This window comes from Ambystoma mexicanum, chromosome 1q (assembly GCF_040938575.1).
Source record: "Ambystoma mexicanum isolate Mex_15411 chromosome 1q, UKY_AmexF1_1, whole genome shotgun sequence".
NCBI classification, from domain to species: Eukaryota; Metazoa; Chordata; class Amphibia; order Caudata; family Ambystomatidae; genus Ambystoma; species Ambystoma mexicanum.
Genome location: NC_090922.1, coordinates 661,630,045 through 661,648,694, shown reverse-complemented (window position 1 = coordinate 661,648,694; position 18,650 = coordinate 661,630,045). Strand labels below are relative to the sequence as shown.

Sequence of the window (18,650 nt, the reverse complement as noted above, 5' to 3'; positions counted from 1 at the left end):
AATCAGATTTTATTAAGTGGTCTTTCAACGATTTGCTCTTGCTGTAAGCAAAAAGTGGCGGAGTAGGGAATAATTTTTCAAGTGTTGGATCCAATGACAATACATTCCAGTTATTCTTGATGATATTTTTTATTTTCCCACTTTGTTGGGAGTAAGTAGTGACATACACTATTTCCTCTTCTTTTGATTTTATTTTAGGCTCAAGGGCAATTGTTCTTGGAATATCTCTCACTGTCGAGTAGTGTTCAGAGAGAACTGGCTCACTGTAGCCTCTTTTAATGAATTTGTTTTTTAATTCCACTGATTTTCTCTCAAAGTCTTCTTCGTCAGAGATAATACGCCTATAGCGTAAGAATTGGCTCAAGGGTATACTTGTGATAGTTTTCCTGGGATGGAAACTTGTGGTCAGAAGTAAACTGTTCCTGTCTGTTTCCTTAGTGTAAATTGTTGTAGCCAATTTGTCGATTTTCCAATACACTTTAACATCCAAAAAATCAATGTAAGTTTTACTGGTCTTGTGAGTAAACTTAATTCTTGGCGCAAGTTCGTTCATGTAATCAAAAAATTCCTGGATTTCTTCTTCAGTCCCATGCCAAACTCCAAAGAGGTCATCAATGAACCTTGTAAAGAATTTCAATTTGTTGTTCCATCTTGGATTATTAATCACTCCTGTTTCTTCCAAATAAGCCATATATATATTGGCATAGCTAGGTGCCATGGCTGCGCCCATTGAAGTTCCAGATATTTGGATGAAGTATCGCTTTTCAAAAGAGAAAAAATTATTTTGAAGTACAATGCTCAGTAATTTCAGAATAAATAAAGGATCACTCTTCACCTGTTCTCCACTTTTCAATAACTTCCATTCCATTGCCTCCAGTCCAGCTTGATGTGTGATATTGGTATATAAGCTTGTGACATCCATTGTAAACAAAAGATCTGTTTCTGGATTGAATGTAACAGTTTCAAGCTTTCTTAGAAAATCATTCGTGTCTTGAATGTAAGTGGTGCTAGTCCGAGTCAATGGCTGGATTACTTGGTCTATAAATTGTGCTATTGGTTCAAGTAAGCTATTGCTGGCTGCAATTATTGGCCGTCCTGGTGGATTAAGAAGGTTCTTATGAATTTTCGGCAATATATAAATCACCGGCATTATTGGGTATAAATTGTTCATGAATCGTTTTGTTTTTTCAGTAATTATATTTGATTCCATAGCTTCATCTAGTGTTCTATTGATTATTGTTCTAATTCTTTCAGTTGGATCTTCAAAGATCTCAAGGTACGTATCTTGATCTTCCAATTGACGTGTTACTTCCATCTTGTATTTCTCTGTATCCATAATGACAAGGGCTCCTCCTTTATCAGCAGGTTTGAGTATAATGTCTGGATTTTGCCAAAGGTGTTCTAATGCCTGTTTTTCTCTGTGGGTCAGATTCCCTTTCCTTCTACTTCGGAATTTAAGTTTATTTAGATCTTTTAGTACCAATTTCTGGAACGACTCAAGTATTGCATTCTGAGTGGGAGGTGTGAATGTGCTTTTAGGTTTCATTTCTAGGTATTTGGAAGGTCGTGTATTCTCAGGAATGTCCATACCATCGAAGAACAATTTTAATTTCATTTTGCGCATAAGTTTAAAAAAGGCTATTTTTTCTTTCAGCAAGGTAGTATTGTAATGAGGTACAAATGAAATGCCCTTCTGTAATGTTTCACATTCAAACTTGGAAAGTCTATATGTTGAAATGTTCACCACTAGGTTTTCTTTACTGGGTAATTCACTTTTCTGGTTGGATTTTTTCTTTTTCCCTCTTCGTGTCTTATTCTGTCTAAAAAAGAGTACGTGGCAGGTGTAATTTCGGCGGAAGTCTTTGAAGTAGTTGGGATTTGACTGGATCCTCTTGTTTCACTTCTAGCGTCTCTTGTTTCTTCTGGTTCAACTTCAATTGGTACTTCCGTGTTATCTGTTTCCGCACTTGAAGCGTCTGATGATGTCGGTGCTGACCCTGGATTTATTGGTTTTTTATTTTTATTCCAGACTGGTCTGGGGATCCTTTGATTGTCTTTTTCTTGGTAGTAAGATTTCCAAGTATAGACTATGTCTAATTTATAGTCTAATGTGTCCCTTCTAAATTTTCTGATTTTTTTGGATTCAATTTCTTTTTTGTATGTATCGAGTTTGTTATCTATTTCTGCCAATAAGGCTGTTAATTCATCCTTTGTCATAAAGGTACCAAGGGCTTTTTTAGTATTCTCTAGGTCAACCTCAATCGTTGTAAGAGATTTAGATAGTTCTTCAATGGTTAAGATGATGAGATCTAATGAACACTTATTTAATATAAGTCTCCACCTTTTAACAAATTCGGGATTCTCTTTGCAAAGAGTTGGCTCCAAATCTATTCTGAGTCCTCGTGGAATGCGTTGGGATTTGTAATATTGAGACAATGTGGTTGCATGAAGTCTTTGACTGATTTCACGTCTGATTAATCGCTCCAATTGATATACTAACTCCTCAGGTTTTGCCGATGCTCCTAAGTCTTGTTCAGTATGTTTAATTAATTTCAAAATCTTTGCAGCTTCTTCTTCAGAAAATGCCAATGTTTCAGCTTTGTTAGTGGTTAATGAACCAATTTTTAAGAATGACATTACTAAATGCGAGTTCGGGTGCAATCTCTAAAGTTGGTGTAGCAACAAGAGATATAACAAGTGGGTGAAGTGTAGAGATGCACACCTTTAGATTTAAGGAATTTATGATTTTAAGTTCTAAAGTCAATCTAATTTGTTGATTTTACTAAACAACTTTAGGTGCTCCCAGAGAGTAAAGTGCTACCTTTACTAGGAAATACTGAAACTGGGAAGATTCACTGCAAAAGCACGGTGAATGAACTGAGGCACAGCAATAAGCAACAAATGTTGCAATGATTCAATTATATGTAAGGAAACATCAATGAGTATAATGTAATCTAAGTAATTCAAATAATAAACAATTGTGTGAAGTACACAATTCAGTGTTCCATTTTATATAAACAAGATATACTGGTATTTCAACATACACTAGTTCTTTAGTTGGTACAAATTCTAATAACAGTGAAAGAAACTGCTTCAAGTGCTTTGTATTTCAACAGCAACTTCATTAACATAGTAACCATCTCATGACAAAAATTCAAAAATTCAAAAAGTATCAAAAAAAATCAAATCAAATCCCAATATATGAGTAGACTTCAATTGTGTGATGTTTATATTACAAATGTCTTCTCTTCTTAACTACGCGTTTCGGGTGGTAAACACCCTTCTTCAGGTTATATATATTGGGTGAAGGCTCTCTAAATCCCTCCTGCAAATAATTACAAAAAATATTTCAATAAGAGTTACCATTTTTAAGTATATAAGTAATAATACTGAATTCCTTAACGGCATAAAATGGCACTAACCTTGTTGGTGGACCTGGAGTTAAGTCCAAATATTTACATTCTGGTAGACTGTAAATTAACTGAAAGACATATGTGCATATGTGTTATTCAGAAATGGAAAAGAGTGAATTGTGGCTAAGGGGGAGCAGGCGCCATCATTATAGCGCTGGGTCCCCCTGTTGCCACACATGGTTAAATACAACAATACAAATATACCAACTGAAAACAGTCTAAATCTTACCTAAAAGTTATATATGACCAAAGTCAATCTGTTTAAGTCGGCAAAGGAAACTTGGTGGATTCTCGAAGTGCCGGATTAGGTTCAAATACCGGACCTGTAACATATATTATATGCTAAATTACGAAATTCACTAACATATTTCGATGTGTATGTTATTACGCAGAGACAGCCTACCTGTCTCAAGAGCAGCATTCAGTGTGTCATCTGTCCTGCTGCGAGTCACGACAAAATCACTCAATTCACTCGTGTATACGAGTTGATGAAAAAAGTCTCTGCTGCAAAACCAAAACAGAGTATGCGATATGCGGATGCTGTATATATGGCCATAGCTTTAAATAATTGTTTTCTGTCTCATAATTTGAAGATACCTTGAACATATAAGTCCACTCAGAATTCCTTTCTCTGCACGATCCAATGTCTGTTTACCTCCGCCGTCTCAATTGAAGAAACGCGGGTTCCATAGTAATGTTTCTACCTTAAATGTCCTTCTATTATTTCTATGACTACTCGAGTACGGGCGCCATCTTAGAATGGATCAGGATGCTGATTCCATAGTAATGTTTGTGCATTAAATGTCCTTCTATTGTTTCTATAACTACTCAAGCGCGAGCGCCATCTTAGAATGGATCAAGACGCAAATAGATGTGTACGTCTAATTTTCTGCCTGGTCTATTTATGCTCATAAACGATACCGAATTTTTGGGAAAATATTATTATGATGTAAGTAGTTAAGAGTATAACTTATGTTTTGTTGTGATATTTCAACATCAATATAACAAAAAAATATACATCATAATACTGCAGGTGACAACAAGGGTAACTGTTTTAACAAAGCCCCCTATCACAACACAAAATCAGTTGACAAATATACAGTGCATACCACTTACTAAGTGTGGGTACATGGTTACAAAGAGGCACAATGGTGTACTGTACCTATATATTAGCTTCAGAAAAAGAGAATCTCAATCCATTTAGCGCTGATTTCAACAGAATTGCATTTTCACATCACTTCCCACTGAAAATATCACAAAAAACAATTCAAATCCCAATCAATATTCATTCCACGGGGATACATAGTATCAAGTTTCTCGATCCAAAAGATCTCTCTCTGTTGTAATAATTTCATCAGATTGCCCCCTACACATCTATTTGCGTCTTGATCCATTCTAAGATGGCGCTCGCGCTTGAGTAGTTATAGAAACAATAGAAGGACATTTAATGCACAAACATTACTATGGAATCAGCATCCTGATCCATTCTAAGATGGCGCCCGTACTCGAGTAGTCATAGAAATAATAGAAGGACATTTAAGGTAGAAACATTACTATGGAACCCGCGTTTCTTCAATTGAGACGGCGGAGGTAAACAGACATTGGATCGTGCAGAGAAAGGAATTCTGAGTGGACTTATATGTTCAAGGTATCTTCAAATTATGAGACAGAAAACAATTATTTAAAGCTATGGCCATATATACAGCATCCGCATATCGCATACTCTGTTTTGGTTTTGCAGCAGAGACTTTTTTCATCAACTCGTATACACGAGTGAATTGAGTGATTTTGTCGTGACTCGCAGCAGGACAGATGACACACTGAATGCTGCTCTTGAGACAGGTAGGCTGTCTCTGCGTAATAACATACACATCGAAATATGTTAGTGAATTTCGTAATTTAGCATATAATATATGTTACAGGTCCGGTATTTGAACCTAATCCGGCACTTCGAGAATCCACCAAGTTTCCTTTGCCGACTTAAACAGATTGACTTTGGTCATATATAACTTTTAGGTAAGATTTAGACTGTTTTCAGTTGGTATATTTGTATTGTTGTATTTAACCATGTGTGGCAACAGGGGGACCCAGCGCTATAATGATGGCGCCTGCTCCCCCTTAGCCACAATTCACTCTTTTCCATTTCTGAATAACACATATGCACATATGTCTTTCAGTTAATTTACAGTCTACCAGAATGTAAATATTTGGACTTAACTCCAGGTCCACCAACAAGGTTAGTGCCATTTTATGCCGTTAAGGAATTCAGTATTATTACTTATATACTTAAAAATGGTAACTCTTATTGAAATATTTTTTGTAATTATTTGCAGGAGGGATTTAGAGAGCCTTCACCCAATATATATAACCTGAAGAAGGGTGTTTACCGCCCGAAACGCGTAGTTAAGAAGAGAAGACATTTGTAATATAAACATCACACAATTGAAGTCTACTCATATATTGGGATTTGATTTGATTTTTTTTGATACTTTTTGAATTTTTGAATTTTTGTCATGAGATGGTTACTATGTTAATGAAGTTGCTGTTGAAATACAAAGCACTTGAAGCAGTTTCTTTCACTGTTATTAGAATTTGTACCAACTAAAGAACTAGTGTATGTTGAAATACCAGTATATCTTGTTTATATAAAATGGAACACTGAATTGTGTACTTCACACAATTGTTTATTATTTGAATTACTTAGATTACATTATACTCATTGATGTTTCCTTACATATAATTGAATCATTGCAACATTTGTTGCTTATTGCTGTGCCTCAGTTCATTCACCGTGCTTTTGCAGTGAATCTTCCCAGTTTCAGTATTTCCTAGTAAAGGTAGCACTTTACTCTCTGGGAGCACCTAAAGTTGTTTAGTAAAATCAACAAATTAGATTGACTTTAGAACTTAAAATCATAAATTCCTTAAATCTAAAGGTGTGCATCTCTACACTTCACCCACTTGTTATATCTCTTGTTGCTACACCAACTTTAGAGATTGCACCCGAACTCGCATTTAGTAATGTCATTCTTAAAAATTGGTTCATTAACCACTAACAAAGCTGAAACATTGGCATTTTCTGAAGAAGAAGCTGCAAAGATTTTGAAATTAATTAAACATACTGAACAAGACTTAGGAGCATCGGCAAAACCTGAGGAGTTAGTATATCAATTGGAGCGATTAATCAGACGTGAAATCAGTCAAAGACTTCATGCAACCACATTGTCTCAATATTACAAATCCCAACGCATTCCACGAGGACTCAGAATAGATTTGGAGCCAACTCTTTGCAAAGAGAATCCCGAATTTGTTAAAAGGTGGAGACTTATATTAAATAAGTGTTCATTAGATCTCATCATCTTAACCATTGAAGAACTATCTAAATCTCTTACAACGATTGAGGTTGACCTAGAGAATACTAAAAAAGCCCTTGGTACCTTTATGACAAAGGATGAATTAACAGCCTTATTGGCAGAAATAGATAACAAACTCGATACATACAAAAAAGAAATTGAATCCAAAAAAATCAGAAAATTTAGAAGGGACACATTAGACTATAAATTAGACATAGTCTATACCTGGAAATCTTACTACCAAGAAAAAGACAATCAAAGGATCCCCAGACCAGTCTGGAATAAAAATAAAAAACCAATAAATCCAGGGTCAGCACCGACATCATCAGACGCTTCAAGTGCGGAAACAGATAACACGGAAGTACCAATTGAAGTTGAACCAGAAGAAACAAGAGACGCTAGAAGTGAAACAAGAGGATCCAGTCAAATCCCAAGTACTTCAAAGACTTCCGCCGAAATTACACCTGCCACGTACTCTTTTTTAGACAGAATAAGACACGAAGAGGGAAAAAGAAAAAATCCAACCAGAAAAGTGAATTACCCAGTAAAGAAAACCTAGTGGTGAACATTTCAACATATAGACTTTCCAAGTTTGAATGTGAAACATTACAGAAGGGCATTTCATTTGTACCTCATTACAATACTACCTTGCTGAAAGAAAAAATAGCCTTTTTTAAACTTATGCGCAAAATGAAATTAAAATTGTTCTTCGATGGTATGGACATTCCTGAGAATACACGACCTTCCAAATACCTAGAAATGAAACCTAAAAGCACATTCACACCTCCCACTCAGAATGCAATACTTGAGTCGTTCCAGAAATTGGTACTAAAAGATCTAAATAAACTTAAATTCCGAAGTAGAAGGAAAGGGAATCTGACCCACAGAGAAAAACAGGCATTAGAACACCTTTGGCAAAATCCAGACATTATACTCAAACCTGCTGATAAAGGAGGAGCCCTTGTCATTATGGATACAGAGAAATACAAGATGGAAGTAACACGTCAATTGGAAGATCAAGATACGTACCTTGAGATCTTTGAAGATCCAACTGAAAGAATTAGAACAATAATCAATAGAACACTAGATGAAGCTATGGAATCAAATATAATTACTGAAAAAACAAAACGATTCATGAACAATTTATACCCAATAATGCCGGTGATTTATATATTGCCGAAAATTCATAAGAACCTTCTTAATCCACCAGGACGGCCAATAATTGCAGCCAGCAATAGCTTACTTGAACCAATAGCACAATTTATAGACCAAGTAATCCAGCCATTGACTCGGACTAGCACCACTTACATTCAAGACACGAATGATTTTCTAAGAAAGCTTGAAACTGTTACATTCAATCCAGAAACAGATCTTTTGTTTACAATGGATGTCACAAGCTTATATACCAATATCACACATCAAGCTGGACTGGAGGCAATGGAATGGAAGTTATTGAAAAGTGGAGAACAGGTGAAGAGTGATCCTTTATTTATTCTGAAATTACTGAGCATTGTACTTCAAAATAATTTTTTCTCTTTTGAAAAGCGATACTTCATCCAAATATCTGGAACTTCAATGGGCGCAGCCATGGCACCTAGCTATGCCAATATATATATGGCTTATTTGGAAGAAACAGGAGTGATTAATAATCCAAGATGGAACAACAAATTGAAATTCTTTACAAGGTTCATTGATGACCTCTTTGGAGTTTGGCATGGGACTGAAGAAGAAATCCAGGAATTTTTTGATTACATGAACGAACTTGCGCCAAGAATTAAGTTTACTCACAAGACCAGTAAAACTTACATTGATTTTTTGGATGTTAAAGTGTATTGGAAAATCGACAAATTGGCTACAACAATTTACACTAAGGAAACAGACAGGAACAGTTTACTTCTGGCCACAAGTTTCCATCCCAGGAAAACTATCACAAGTATACCCTTGAGCCAATTCTTACGCTATAGGCGTATTATCTCTGACGAAGAAGACTTTGAGAGAAAATCAGTGGAATTAAAAAACAAATTCATTAAAAGAGGCTACAGTGAGCCAGTTCTCTCTGAACACTACTCGACAGTGAGAGATATTCCAAGAACAATTGCCCTTGAGCCTAAAATAAAATCAAAAGAAGAGGAAATAGTGTATGTCACTACTTACTCCCAACAAAGTGGAAAAATAAAAAATATCATCAAGAATAACTGGAATGTATTGTCATTGGATCCAACACTTGAAAAATTATTCCCTACTCCGCCACTTTTTGCTTACAGCAAGAGCAAATCGTTGAAAGACCACTTAATAAAATCTGATTTTTCGCAAAAAACTGAAGTGGAACAAACATACAGGGGCACACTAACATGCAACAATTGCAATTGTTGCAATAATGTATTGAGGGGAAATTCTATTTGCCATCCACACAATGGTAAAAACATTTCATTATTTCATACATCTACCTGTGACACGAAAAATGTAATATATGGAATAAAATGCCCTTGTGGCATATATTACGTCGGACTCACCAGTAGAAAAGCTAAAGTGAGATGGGGAGAACATAAGTCAAACATTAGGAATTGTTCTACGAAGTCACCGGTAGCACAACACTTTATGACAGAAAGACACACCATTGCACAGATGAAATTTGTGATTTTGGAATCGGTTAAACTCCCCAGAAGGGGGGGCAATCTGATGAAATTATTACAACAGAGAGAGATCTTTTGGATCGAGAAACTTGATACTATGTATCCCCGTGGAATGAATATTGATTGGGATTTGAATTGTTTTTTGTGATATTTTCAGTGGGAAGTGATGTGAAAATGCAATTCTGTTGAAATCAGCGCTAAATGGATTGAGATTCTCTTTTTCTGAAGCTAATATATAGGTACAGTACACCATTGTGCCTCTTTGTAACCATGTACCCACACTTAGTAAGTGGTATGCACTGTATATTTGTCAACTGATTTTGTGTTGTGATAGGGGGCTTTGTTAAAACAGTTACCCTTGTTGTCACCTGCAGTATTATGATGTATATTTTTTTGTTATATTGATGTTGAAATATCACAACAAAACATAAGTTATACTCTTAACTACTTACATCATAATAATATTTTCCCAAAAATTCGGTATCGTTTACGAGCATAAATAGACCAGGCAGAAAATTAGACGTACACATCTATTTGCGTCTTGATCCATTCTAAGATGGCGCTCGCGCTTGAGTAGTTATAGAAACAATAGAAGGACATTTAATGCACAAACATTACTATGGAATCAGCATCCTGATCCATTCTAAGATGGCGCCCGTACTCGAGTAGTCATAGAAATAATAGAAGGACATTTAAGGTAGAAACATTACTATGGAACCCGCGTTTCTTCAATTGAGACGGCGGAGGTAAACAGACATTGGATCGTGCAGAGAAAGGAATTCTGAGTGGACTTATATGTTCAAGGTATCTTCAAATTATGAGACAGAAAACAATTATTTAAAGCTATGGCCATATATACAGCATCCGCATATCGCATACTCTGTTTTGGTTTTGCAGCAGAGACTTTTTTCATCAACTCGTATACACGAGTGAATTGAGTGATTTTGTCGTGACTCGCAGCAGGACAGATGACACACTGAATGCTGCTCTTGAGACAGGTAGGCTGTCTCTGCGTAATAACATACACATCGAAATATGTTAGTGAATTTCGTAATTTAGCATATAATATATGTTACAGGTCCGGTATTTGAACCTAATCCGGCACTTCGAGAATCCACCAAGTTTCCTTTGCCGACTTAAACAGATTGACTTTGGTCATATATAACTTTTAGGTAAGATTTAGACTGTTTTCAGTTGGTATATTTGTATTGTTGTATTTAACCATGTGTGGCAACAGGGGGACCCAGCGCTATAATGATGGCGCCTGCTCCCCCTTAGCCACAATTCACTCTTTTCCATTTCTGAATAACACATATGCACATATGTCTTTCAGTTAATTTACAGTCTACCAGAATGTAAATATTTGGACTTAACTCCAGGTCCACCAACAAGGTTAGTGCCATTTTATGCCGTTAAGGAATTCAGTATTATTACTTATATACTTAAAAATGGTAACTCTTATTGAAATATTTTTTGTAATTATTTGCAGGAGGGATTTAGAGAGCCTTCACCCAATATATATAACCTGAAGAAGGGTGTTTACCGCCCGAAACGCGTAGTTAAGAAGAGAAGACATTTGTAATATAAACATCACACAATTGAAGTCTACTCATATATTGGGATTTGATTTGATTTTTTTTGATACTTTTTGAATTTTTGAATTTTTGTCATGAGATGGTTACTATGTTAATGAAGTTGCTGTTGAAATACAAAGCACTTGAAGCAGTTTCTTTCACTGTTATTAGAATTTGTACCAACTAAAGAACTAGTGTATGTTGAAATACCAGTATATCTTGTTTATATAAAATGGAACACTGAATTGTGTACTTCACACAATTGTTTATTATTTGAATTACTTAGATTACATTATACTCATTGATGTTTCCTTACATATAATTGAATCATTGCAACATTTGTTGCTTATTGCTGTGCCTCAGTTCATTCACCGTGCTTTTGCAGTGAATCTTCCCAGTTTCAGTATTTCCTAGTAAAGGTAGCACTTTACTCTCTGGGAGCACCTAAAGTTGTTTAGTAAAATCAACAAATTAGATTGACTTTAGAACTTAAAATCATAAATTCCTTAAATCTAAAGGTGTGCATCTCTACACTTCACCCACTTGCAAAGAGCATTGAGTCTGGCACAGTGTTGGGCAAGTTATTCTTGGGGACATAAGGAACAAGGTAGCACATTCAGCCATGTTGCATACAGCTGCTAGGCCTCCACCTGCTTTTCTGCCTAACCCTGGGGAGCGTGTTGCTCCTTGGGAGCAGTGGGTAGATGCCTTTAAAGTATATTTGAGGGCTGCAGGTGGGGCAAAGTTCAACGATGATGAAAAGGAGGCTGCATTACTGAATTGTATTGGTGCTGAGGGGTTGAGAGTTTTTCGTCACCTGCCTGGAGAGAATGTAATGGTTCAAGGGGGAGGTGAGGAGGAAATGGTTGTAAGTGCCTACGAGACTGCTTTAAAGAAATTGCAAGTACGTTTTGGTAAAAGAGTTAATGTGGTTTTAGAGCGGTATAAGTTTTTCTCTAGGGCACAAGGTTCCACGGGAAGCATAGATTCATATGTTACAGCCCTACGTGCACTCATGGCTACATGTGGGTTCCCGGGTAATGGAGAGGAACATATAAGGGATCAGATTATGATGAAAACGTCAAATCAAAAAATAAGAGAGAGATTGTGGATTGAGAGCGATCCTTCACTTGATAAGGTTTTGGAGATTGCCAGAGCAATTGAAGCCTCGAAGGCGAGTGTACAAATTGTTACTGAAAGGGATGGAAATAGGGAGATGGTGCATGCTGTGGTGTCAAGGAGCAAGAAAGGTTTGGATAAAGTGGTGGTACAAGGGAATAGAGCATCTAAGGGTAAGGAGGTGTGCAAAAATTGTGGTTGGTCGAGTCACACTGCGGATTCGAAATCCTGTCCTGCTAGCAATGTTGAATGCAGGAAATGTAAACGTATGGGCCATTTTGCACGCATGTGTAAGGGGCAGGTGGTCGCTAATGTAGCTACAGAGGACTCTACCATGGGGCTAGAAGGGGCATCAGGTGGTGGTTCTAATCAGAGCGTCATATTACATTTTGAGGGATGTGGGCGGAAGGGTCCATGGGTGTCGGTATTGGTGGACCAGCACCCTATGGATATGCTTGTGGATTCGGGGTCACCATATACTCTGGTGTCTCCGGAAGTGTATCAAGAGGTTTTGGGTAAACAGATCTCTACTTTGTTGACTCCGGACATCAGACCATATGCTTATGGGCAGAGTTCCATCGACCTGCTGGGTTATAATTGGTCGAATTTCTCATTCAAAGGGAGGCAAACTTCGGGTAAATTGTATGTGACTTCAAAGGGGACAAGTGTGTTGGGTTGGGATGAGCAGGCTGCACTGAAAATACAAATTCATCCAGGTAAAAAAGAGCCGGTTCTCAGTGTCATGGAGGGAACGGAAGAGGATGACATAATGGTTACTCCCATAGTGCTCATGAGTGAGTTTCCTTAGGTATTTTCAGACACTCTTGGTAAGCTTAGGGGTTTTACACATCGCATTGTGTTGAAGAAGGGTGCAGTTCCTAGAGTTCATAAAGTGAGGGGAGTGCCAGTTGCAGCAAGGGAGGCATTCAAAGCGGAATTGACTAAGTTGCAGTCAGCAGGAATAATTGAGCCTATTGAGTCCTCAGAGTGGTTGTTTCCTGTGGTTTTAGTTAAGAAGAGTGATGGCAGCATCAGAATGTGTGTGGATCCCTGGGAGCTAAATTCCAGCATATGGGTGGATCGGCATCCCTTGCCAAATATTAATGAGTTGTTGTTGACGTTGGGAGAAGCTAAATACTTTTCAACTTTTGATCTGTCAACGGCGTATCATCAAATTGACCTGCACGTTGAATCTAGACCCCTTACTTCATTTGTGTCTCCGTTTGCGGCATACAGATTTTGTTGCATGCCTTTTGGCCTGGCTTCTGCTTCGGCTGTGTTCCAGAGGCTGATGCAACAGTTGTTTGGAGGGGTGTTGGGTGTCAGCTACTTTCAAGATGACATTTTGGTTTGGGGCAGCAGCAAGGAGCAAAATGATGTAAGGGTAAGGAAGGTCATGCGGATTCTTAAAGAGAGAGGTCTGACTGTAAAATTAACAAAGTGTCAGGTGGGTGTGGAGGAGGTCACATACTTGGGACAGGAGGTCACATACTTGGGACACACATTGAGTTCACGAGGTGTGAGCCCAAAAAGGGAGTTGGTACAAGTCTTGAGGGATACGCCAGCTCCGGTCAATAAGGATCAGCTAAGGGCTTTTCTGGGCCTTGCGGAGTACTATGTTAAATTTGTTTCAAATTATGCTGAAAAAACGGTGGCTATGAGAGCTCTCATGAGGAAGTATGTAAGATTTGCATGGTCTGCGGAGTGTGCAGCAGAATTTGAGTTGGTCAAGAAGGAGGTGGAGAAGGCTCCATGTCTAAAGTAATTTGACCCGAAAAATAAAACTGCTTTGACTGTGGATGCAAGTGAGGTGGGTCTGGGGGCAGTGCTAGAGCAATGGATAAATGGTGAATGGGTCCCAGTAGCTTTTGCTTCGAGGACCATGAGAGATGTGGAAACCAGGTACTCTGTAATTGAGAGAGAGACTTTGGCAGTCTTATGGGCTTCAAAACATTTCAGGACATTTTTGTGGGGCATACCCTATGTTGTCAGAACGGACCATAAACCGTTGGTGCAGGTATTTTCTACCAAGGGAGTCATGGCAGTATCCCCGAGGATTGCAAGGTGGTCAGTACAGTTACAGGATTACAATTTTTCCTTGAATTATTTTCCGGGGAAGTTTAATGTTGTTGCGGACTGTTTGTCCCGTTTGCCAGTTGTAGAGGAGGACAGTGAGGCAGGAGTAGTAAAAGAGGATGATTTGCAGGAGTGTCAGGTTGCTTTAGTCACTTCTGCTGTGGAGAAGTCGTTGTGGGATCGGGAGTCTGAGGCTGATCTTGAGTTAAAGTGGATTAGGGAAGGTCTGGTGAAGGGGTGGCACACCGGTAAGGACAGGCCGGAAGGGAAAGCTTATGTTCAGGTTCTTCATGAATTAGCCGAGGGTCCCTGGGGTGTGTCTAGGGGTAGTAGGTTGATACCCCCTGTAAGTCTGAGGGGAAGAATGGTGGAATTGGCACATGTTGGTCATTTGGGCCGATCTTTGACCAAAAGGAGACTGAGAGAGGAGTACTGGTGGCCGTCAATGGACAAGGATGTGGAGAAAGTGGTGAAAGATTGTCAGGCATGTTCTGTCAGCGATAAGAGCATGGTACTACATCCACAACCTGTGCATCCTGTAGAGGTTCCAGAGCAGGTATGGTCGAAATTGGCTTTGGACATTATGGGTCCGTTTGACTGTTTAGAGCCTGAGTCCAGATATATGTTGGTATTGGTGGACTATACGTCCAGGTGGATTGAGGTGGCGGCGTGTTCCTGTGTTACAACCAATTCCGTTATTGATTTTTTGAGGAAAGTATTTGATCGTGAGGGATTACCTGCAAGTTTAGTGACTGATAATGGGGTGCAGTTCACTTCTAGAGCCATGAGAGAATTTTTGGAACATCATGCCATTTCTCATTATAGGACAACTCTGTATAATCCTTCTGCGAATGGATTAGTTGAGAGGGCCAATGGTACGATTAAGTCAGCCATACAATTGGCTTTGTCCAATGGTTTGGATTGGCAGGAAGTTGTGACACAATACCTGGCTGCCTATCGGAGAACTCCTGCCAGGCTTACGGGAAGATCTCCATTTGAACTAATGAGGGGCAGGAAGGCAGGTACAATGTTGGGAACTCTGCTATGGGTGGTGGTGGACCATGTGATATGGATTTGCGAGCTATTCATCGCAGCATTTTGGAGCGCCAGCAGACCACGGTGTCCTCACAAAAGAGTAGGAGGGAGTTGAATGTTAAGCCTGGGGATGAAGTGCACATAAAGAATCCTAGGATAGTTCATAAAGGATACAGCACTTTTATGCCCTCAAGGAGAGTTGTTAAAGTCAGAAAAGGGCATGTGCACTTGGAGGATGGCTCTGTCTGGAGTAAGAGACGGGTGGTGGTGGATGGCTGCAAACGGGTGGACAGGGCAGGTGTGGAATGTGATTTGAAATGACAGGAAACAGTACTGGATTATGATCCTGTGGGTTCACAAGCCATCAGGTTTGAACAGGAAGAGGCTGTCCCAATTCCAGGTCCTGTTGGTCCAGAGGTGAATGTGGAATGTCAAAATGCTATGGATCAGCAACCTGATGCAGGACAACAAAGGGGTTGTGCGGGTAGGAGCTGTGGTCCTCCCATAGGATATAGAGATTACATTTGTTAAGGTTGAAAGTACATTTAATCGCACCCATGTTATTTGTATTTATCTAGCTGTGAAAGTTGCATTTATGACATGTCATGTAATATTTTGTTCATTTTCCATTGTTCAATTTGGTGTTAACATTTTTATCCAAGGGAAGAGGATATGTTGTAATATGCACGGGCTCGTGCATAGGCACACTGGTGGAATGTTGATGCATGTTCAGCAGTCAACATTCCACAGTGGCCGTTGAGTTGAGGGAGCCGTGGCAGCAGGCTGCGGGGTCTCATAATAAAGATACATAACTTCACTTGCCTGTGTTGAAGGGATTGTGTCAGTAAGCCAGGAGCCGGTGGTTTGAGATCAGGCAAGGAAATGGGGTAGGGGCTGAAGTGTTCCCCAGACCAGGCACAACGTGGTCAAAGGTGAACTCCCTGGTTGAATATACACAAGAGCGAGTGCATTGGCCAGCATGGGGCATGGAAACTTTTACAAAAAATTGGGCACAAAGTACACTAAGCTCCTGGAGAGGTTTTTCACAGAGCAGGCATGGGCCAATTAACTCAAAATCCCTGGAGTATTAACTAGAGGAAGGCGGACATTTGTCAGCAAGGGGGATGGAGCTCCTTGGTTGGAAATCGGCACGAAACTCTTGGAAATGTAAAATGAGGAAAGGGGCAGCCACGGTGAACAGTAACCCACCTATGGCGTGGCAGTGTTTGGGCGACCAAGCACAAGAGACAGACTCTGAGCCAGGAGAAAGCCGAAAGGGTCTTCGCTCTTTTCGGACCAGCGCCTCTTGGGAGCCTAAGCGGCAGGGGGCGTCTGGTGGTAACAATAAGGGCTCAGCTTCCCCCAACGAAACAGCGCTCTCCCCGCCCAGGAACACCTGCAAGGGCAGGCGAGGCACAGACACAAAGGGTTGGGAGAGTTGTGCCTATGGAGGAATTTGTGGAAAAAAAGGGGAAAGCAGGTTGTTGGACACAGAGCAGTCGCTGAATTTTCAGAACTATTTTCACTAATGTGTGCAGTGTTTTTTATGATGTTGTAAAAAAAAAAATCTGCAGCCTTTTTATGCCAAAAAAAGAAGACAAGTCTCGTTCTGCACATTACTGGGGGGACAAATAATGAACATGTACAATGTTTTTGGTGCAAAATGGACAGATGCACGGGTTATGCCACTGCCATCAGAGCACACGCTGACCCACCGTAAAGTTCCATAATCCTCCCAGGTCATTGCTGCCTTCGAAGCAGACGGCATCCAAGTCCACCTCCAGGCAGCTCTTCAGAGCGGCGAGGCCGCTGATCCCGGCCCCGATCACCGCGACGGTCTTCACCATGGCCTCTGCACCTGCAATGGAAAAGAAAGCACAGTGTTGGACCCAGCAGGAATAGCACAAGGCCTCGCAATTGCCAGGCAGTACAGCTCTCTTAAAGATCATGCGTACCGATCCTGGGCTTCATGTAAAATACGAAAAGTGTGCTTTTACTATTTGCTCCATTATGTGCCTTAATAAAATATACAAAGAGACAGCTAAGGAACAAATAAGAAAAGTGCCACTCGATCACAGAATGACACATTTGGTATTTTAATTAAAGCTCAGATTCGGCCCCTCTAACGTTTCAATATTTTCAGGGCTTGATTCTGAGCTTCATGTAATAAAAGAAAAATGTAATTCCATGAAGGAACGACATTTACTTATTTGGTCCATATCCTACATCCTTGTAAACATAGGCACATAAACCATGAACCTTCAGAACGGGTGCTTATTATTAGTACCACCCCAAGGCCAACCAGCAAGGTGCTAAAGAGAACGGAGTAGTGCGAAAGAACTGGTGACTGCAAATGCCTGCAACATGTGGTTTCCTACAACTCTTTCCTGAACTAACATGGCCACAATGGAATTGGAGGGCAAGGCTCCATGTGTAGCCCCTCTTCTGTTTCCATGACAGCCATGGGCAGGCGTGAGGTGAGCAAGGCCGCAGAGGTGCTGGTATCAGAGAAGCCTCAAGTAAGTGTGGCCTTGGGAGAGTGGGGGATCGAGGGGTGGGGGCGGGGGGTAGGGAGGACAAGGGAAGCAGCGGTGAGCTGAAGAAAAGACGGCCAGTGGGGGCATCAAGAACTCAGGCTTCTGTGAACCTGGGCTAAGAACGTGTGGTTTAGTCCAGGTATGGAGCAACCTGATTGGCTGGCACACTCAGCAAGACTGTTAATGAGGAATACATTAAAAAAAAGTGTGGTTCCATCAAGGAATTACTCTTACTTTACAGGGTACTCCGAATTAGGCCCTTGTCTCGATGAAATGTTCACCCCTTAAATGCGCCCACAATGTAAAAAAGGATGGGGGTAGTGGTTGCAACATGGCAGCACAGTTATCAATGCAATTGAGATTAAAATCACTTCAGACCCGAAAGACATAACAGAAGTAAGATATTTTGTGAAGAAAGAATAACTATACAGGCGCAGTGGTCGAAGTGGGAGGGAGCGGTTCGGGGTGGAGCTCCTCTACTTTTTTAATTACATTTTACTGTTCCTATACAGGTATTTTAAAAAGAAATCAGTGATTTCGTTTTAAAATAAAAGTGTAGGAAGAAGTTGAAACTTGGACTAAAGTTCCATTAAACAACATGTGCATTGGTTTAAGAGTTTGTATGGCGCTTGGGAGGGGGCGTGACTATGGGGTTTGTGGGGAGCCGGTACAGGCTGAGGCTAGCAGGGAACATAGTTCCACCACTGCTTTTCGTACACGTCGACCACTGACAAGCGCAGCTCCAAGATTTTGCAATCAGAGAGTTCCAGTTTCCATTGGGTGTTGGAGTTGCCTAAACCCACAGGAGTTACATCATATATGTTTCCAAAGGAGTCCCACAATACACACAATAGATTCTCTTTCACATATAGACTCTATTGACAGATATTCAACCATTTTGAGGTTACCA

The 18,650-nt window shown here is 39.8% G+C and overlaps 1 protein-coding gene and 3 long non-coding RNA genes across 5 annotated transcripts in view; 2 read left to right on the top strand and 2 right to left on the bottom strand.

Annotated features, from left to right (window-relative positions):
* LOC138534910 (flavin-containing monooxygenase 3-like) overlaps positions 1-18,650 on the bottom strand; it is a 349,886-nt gene that overhangs the window by 312,047 nt on the left and 19,189 nt on the right. Inside the window, exon 2 of one of the 2 annotated variants that reach the window (XM_069641257.1) lies at positions 16,919-17,064. In XM_069641257.1, the coding sequence (XP_069497358.1) occupies positions 16,919-17,050 (132 nt within the window). In that variant the 5' untranslated portion in view covers positions 17,051-17,064. The remainder of the gene's footprint in view (positions 1-16,918; positions 17,065-18,650) is intronic. The other variant, XM_069641256.1, reaches the window with a different exon arrangement.
* On the bottom strand, positions 3,422-3,892 carry LOC138534936 (uncharacterized). The gene is made up of 3 exons (XR_011284882.1): positions 3,817-3,892; positions 3,643-3,736; positions 3,422-3,481 (listed from the first exon to the last, which is right to left on the bottom strand). It is a non-coding gene; the product is annotated as an uncharacterized lncRNA (long non-coding RNA).
* LOC138521797 (uncharacterized) lies at positions 5,160-5,650 on the top strand. Its single transcript, XR_011283121.1, has 3 exons — positions 5,160-5,255; positions 5,336-5,429; positions 5,591-5,650. It is a non-coding gene; the product is annotated as an uncharacterized lncRNA (long non-coding RNA).
* Positions 10,302-10,792, top strand: LOC138521794 (uncharacterized). Its single transcript, XR_011283120.1, has 3 exons — positions 10,302-10,397; positions 10,478-10,571; positions 10,733-10,792. It is a non-coding gene; the product is annotated as an uncharacterized lncRNA (long non-coding RNA).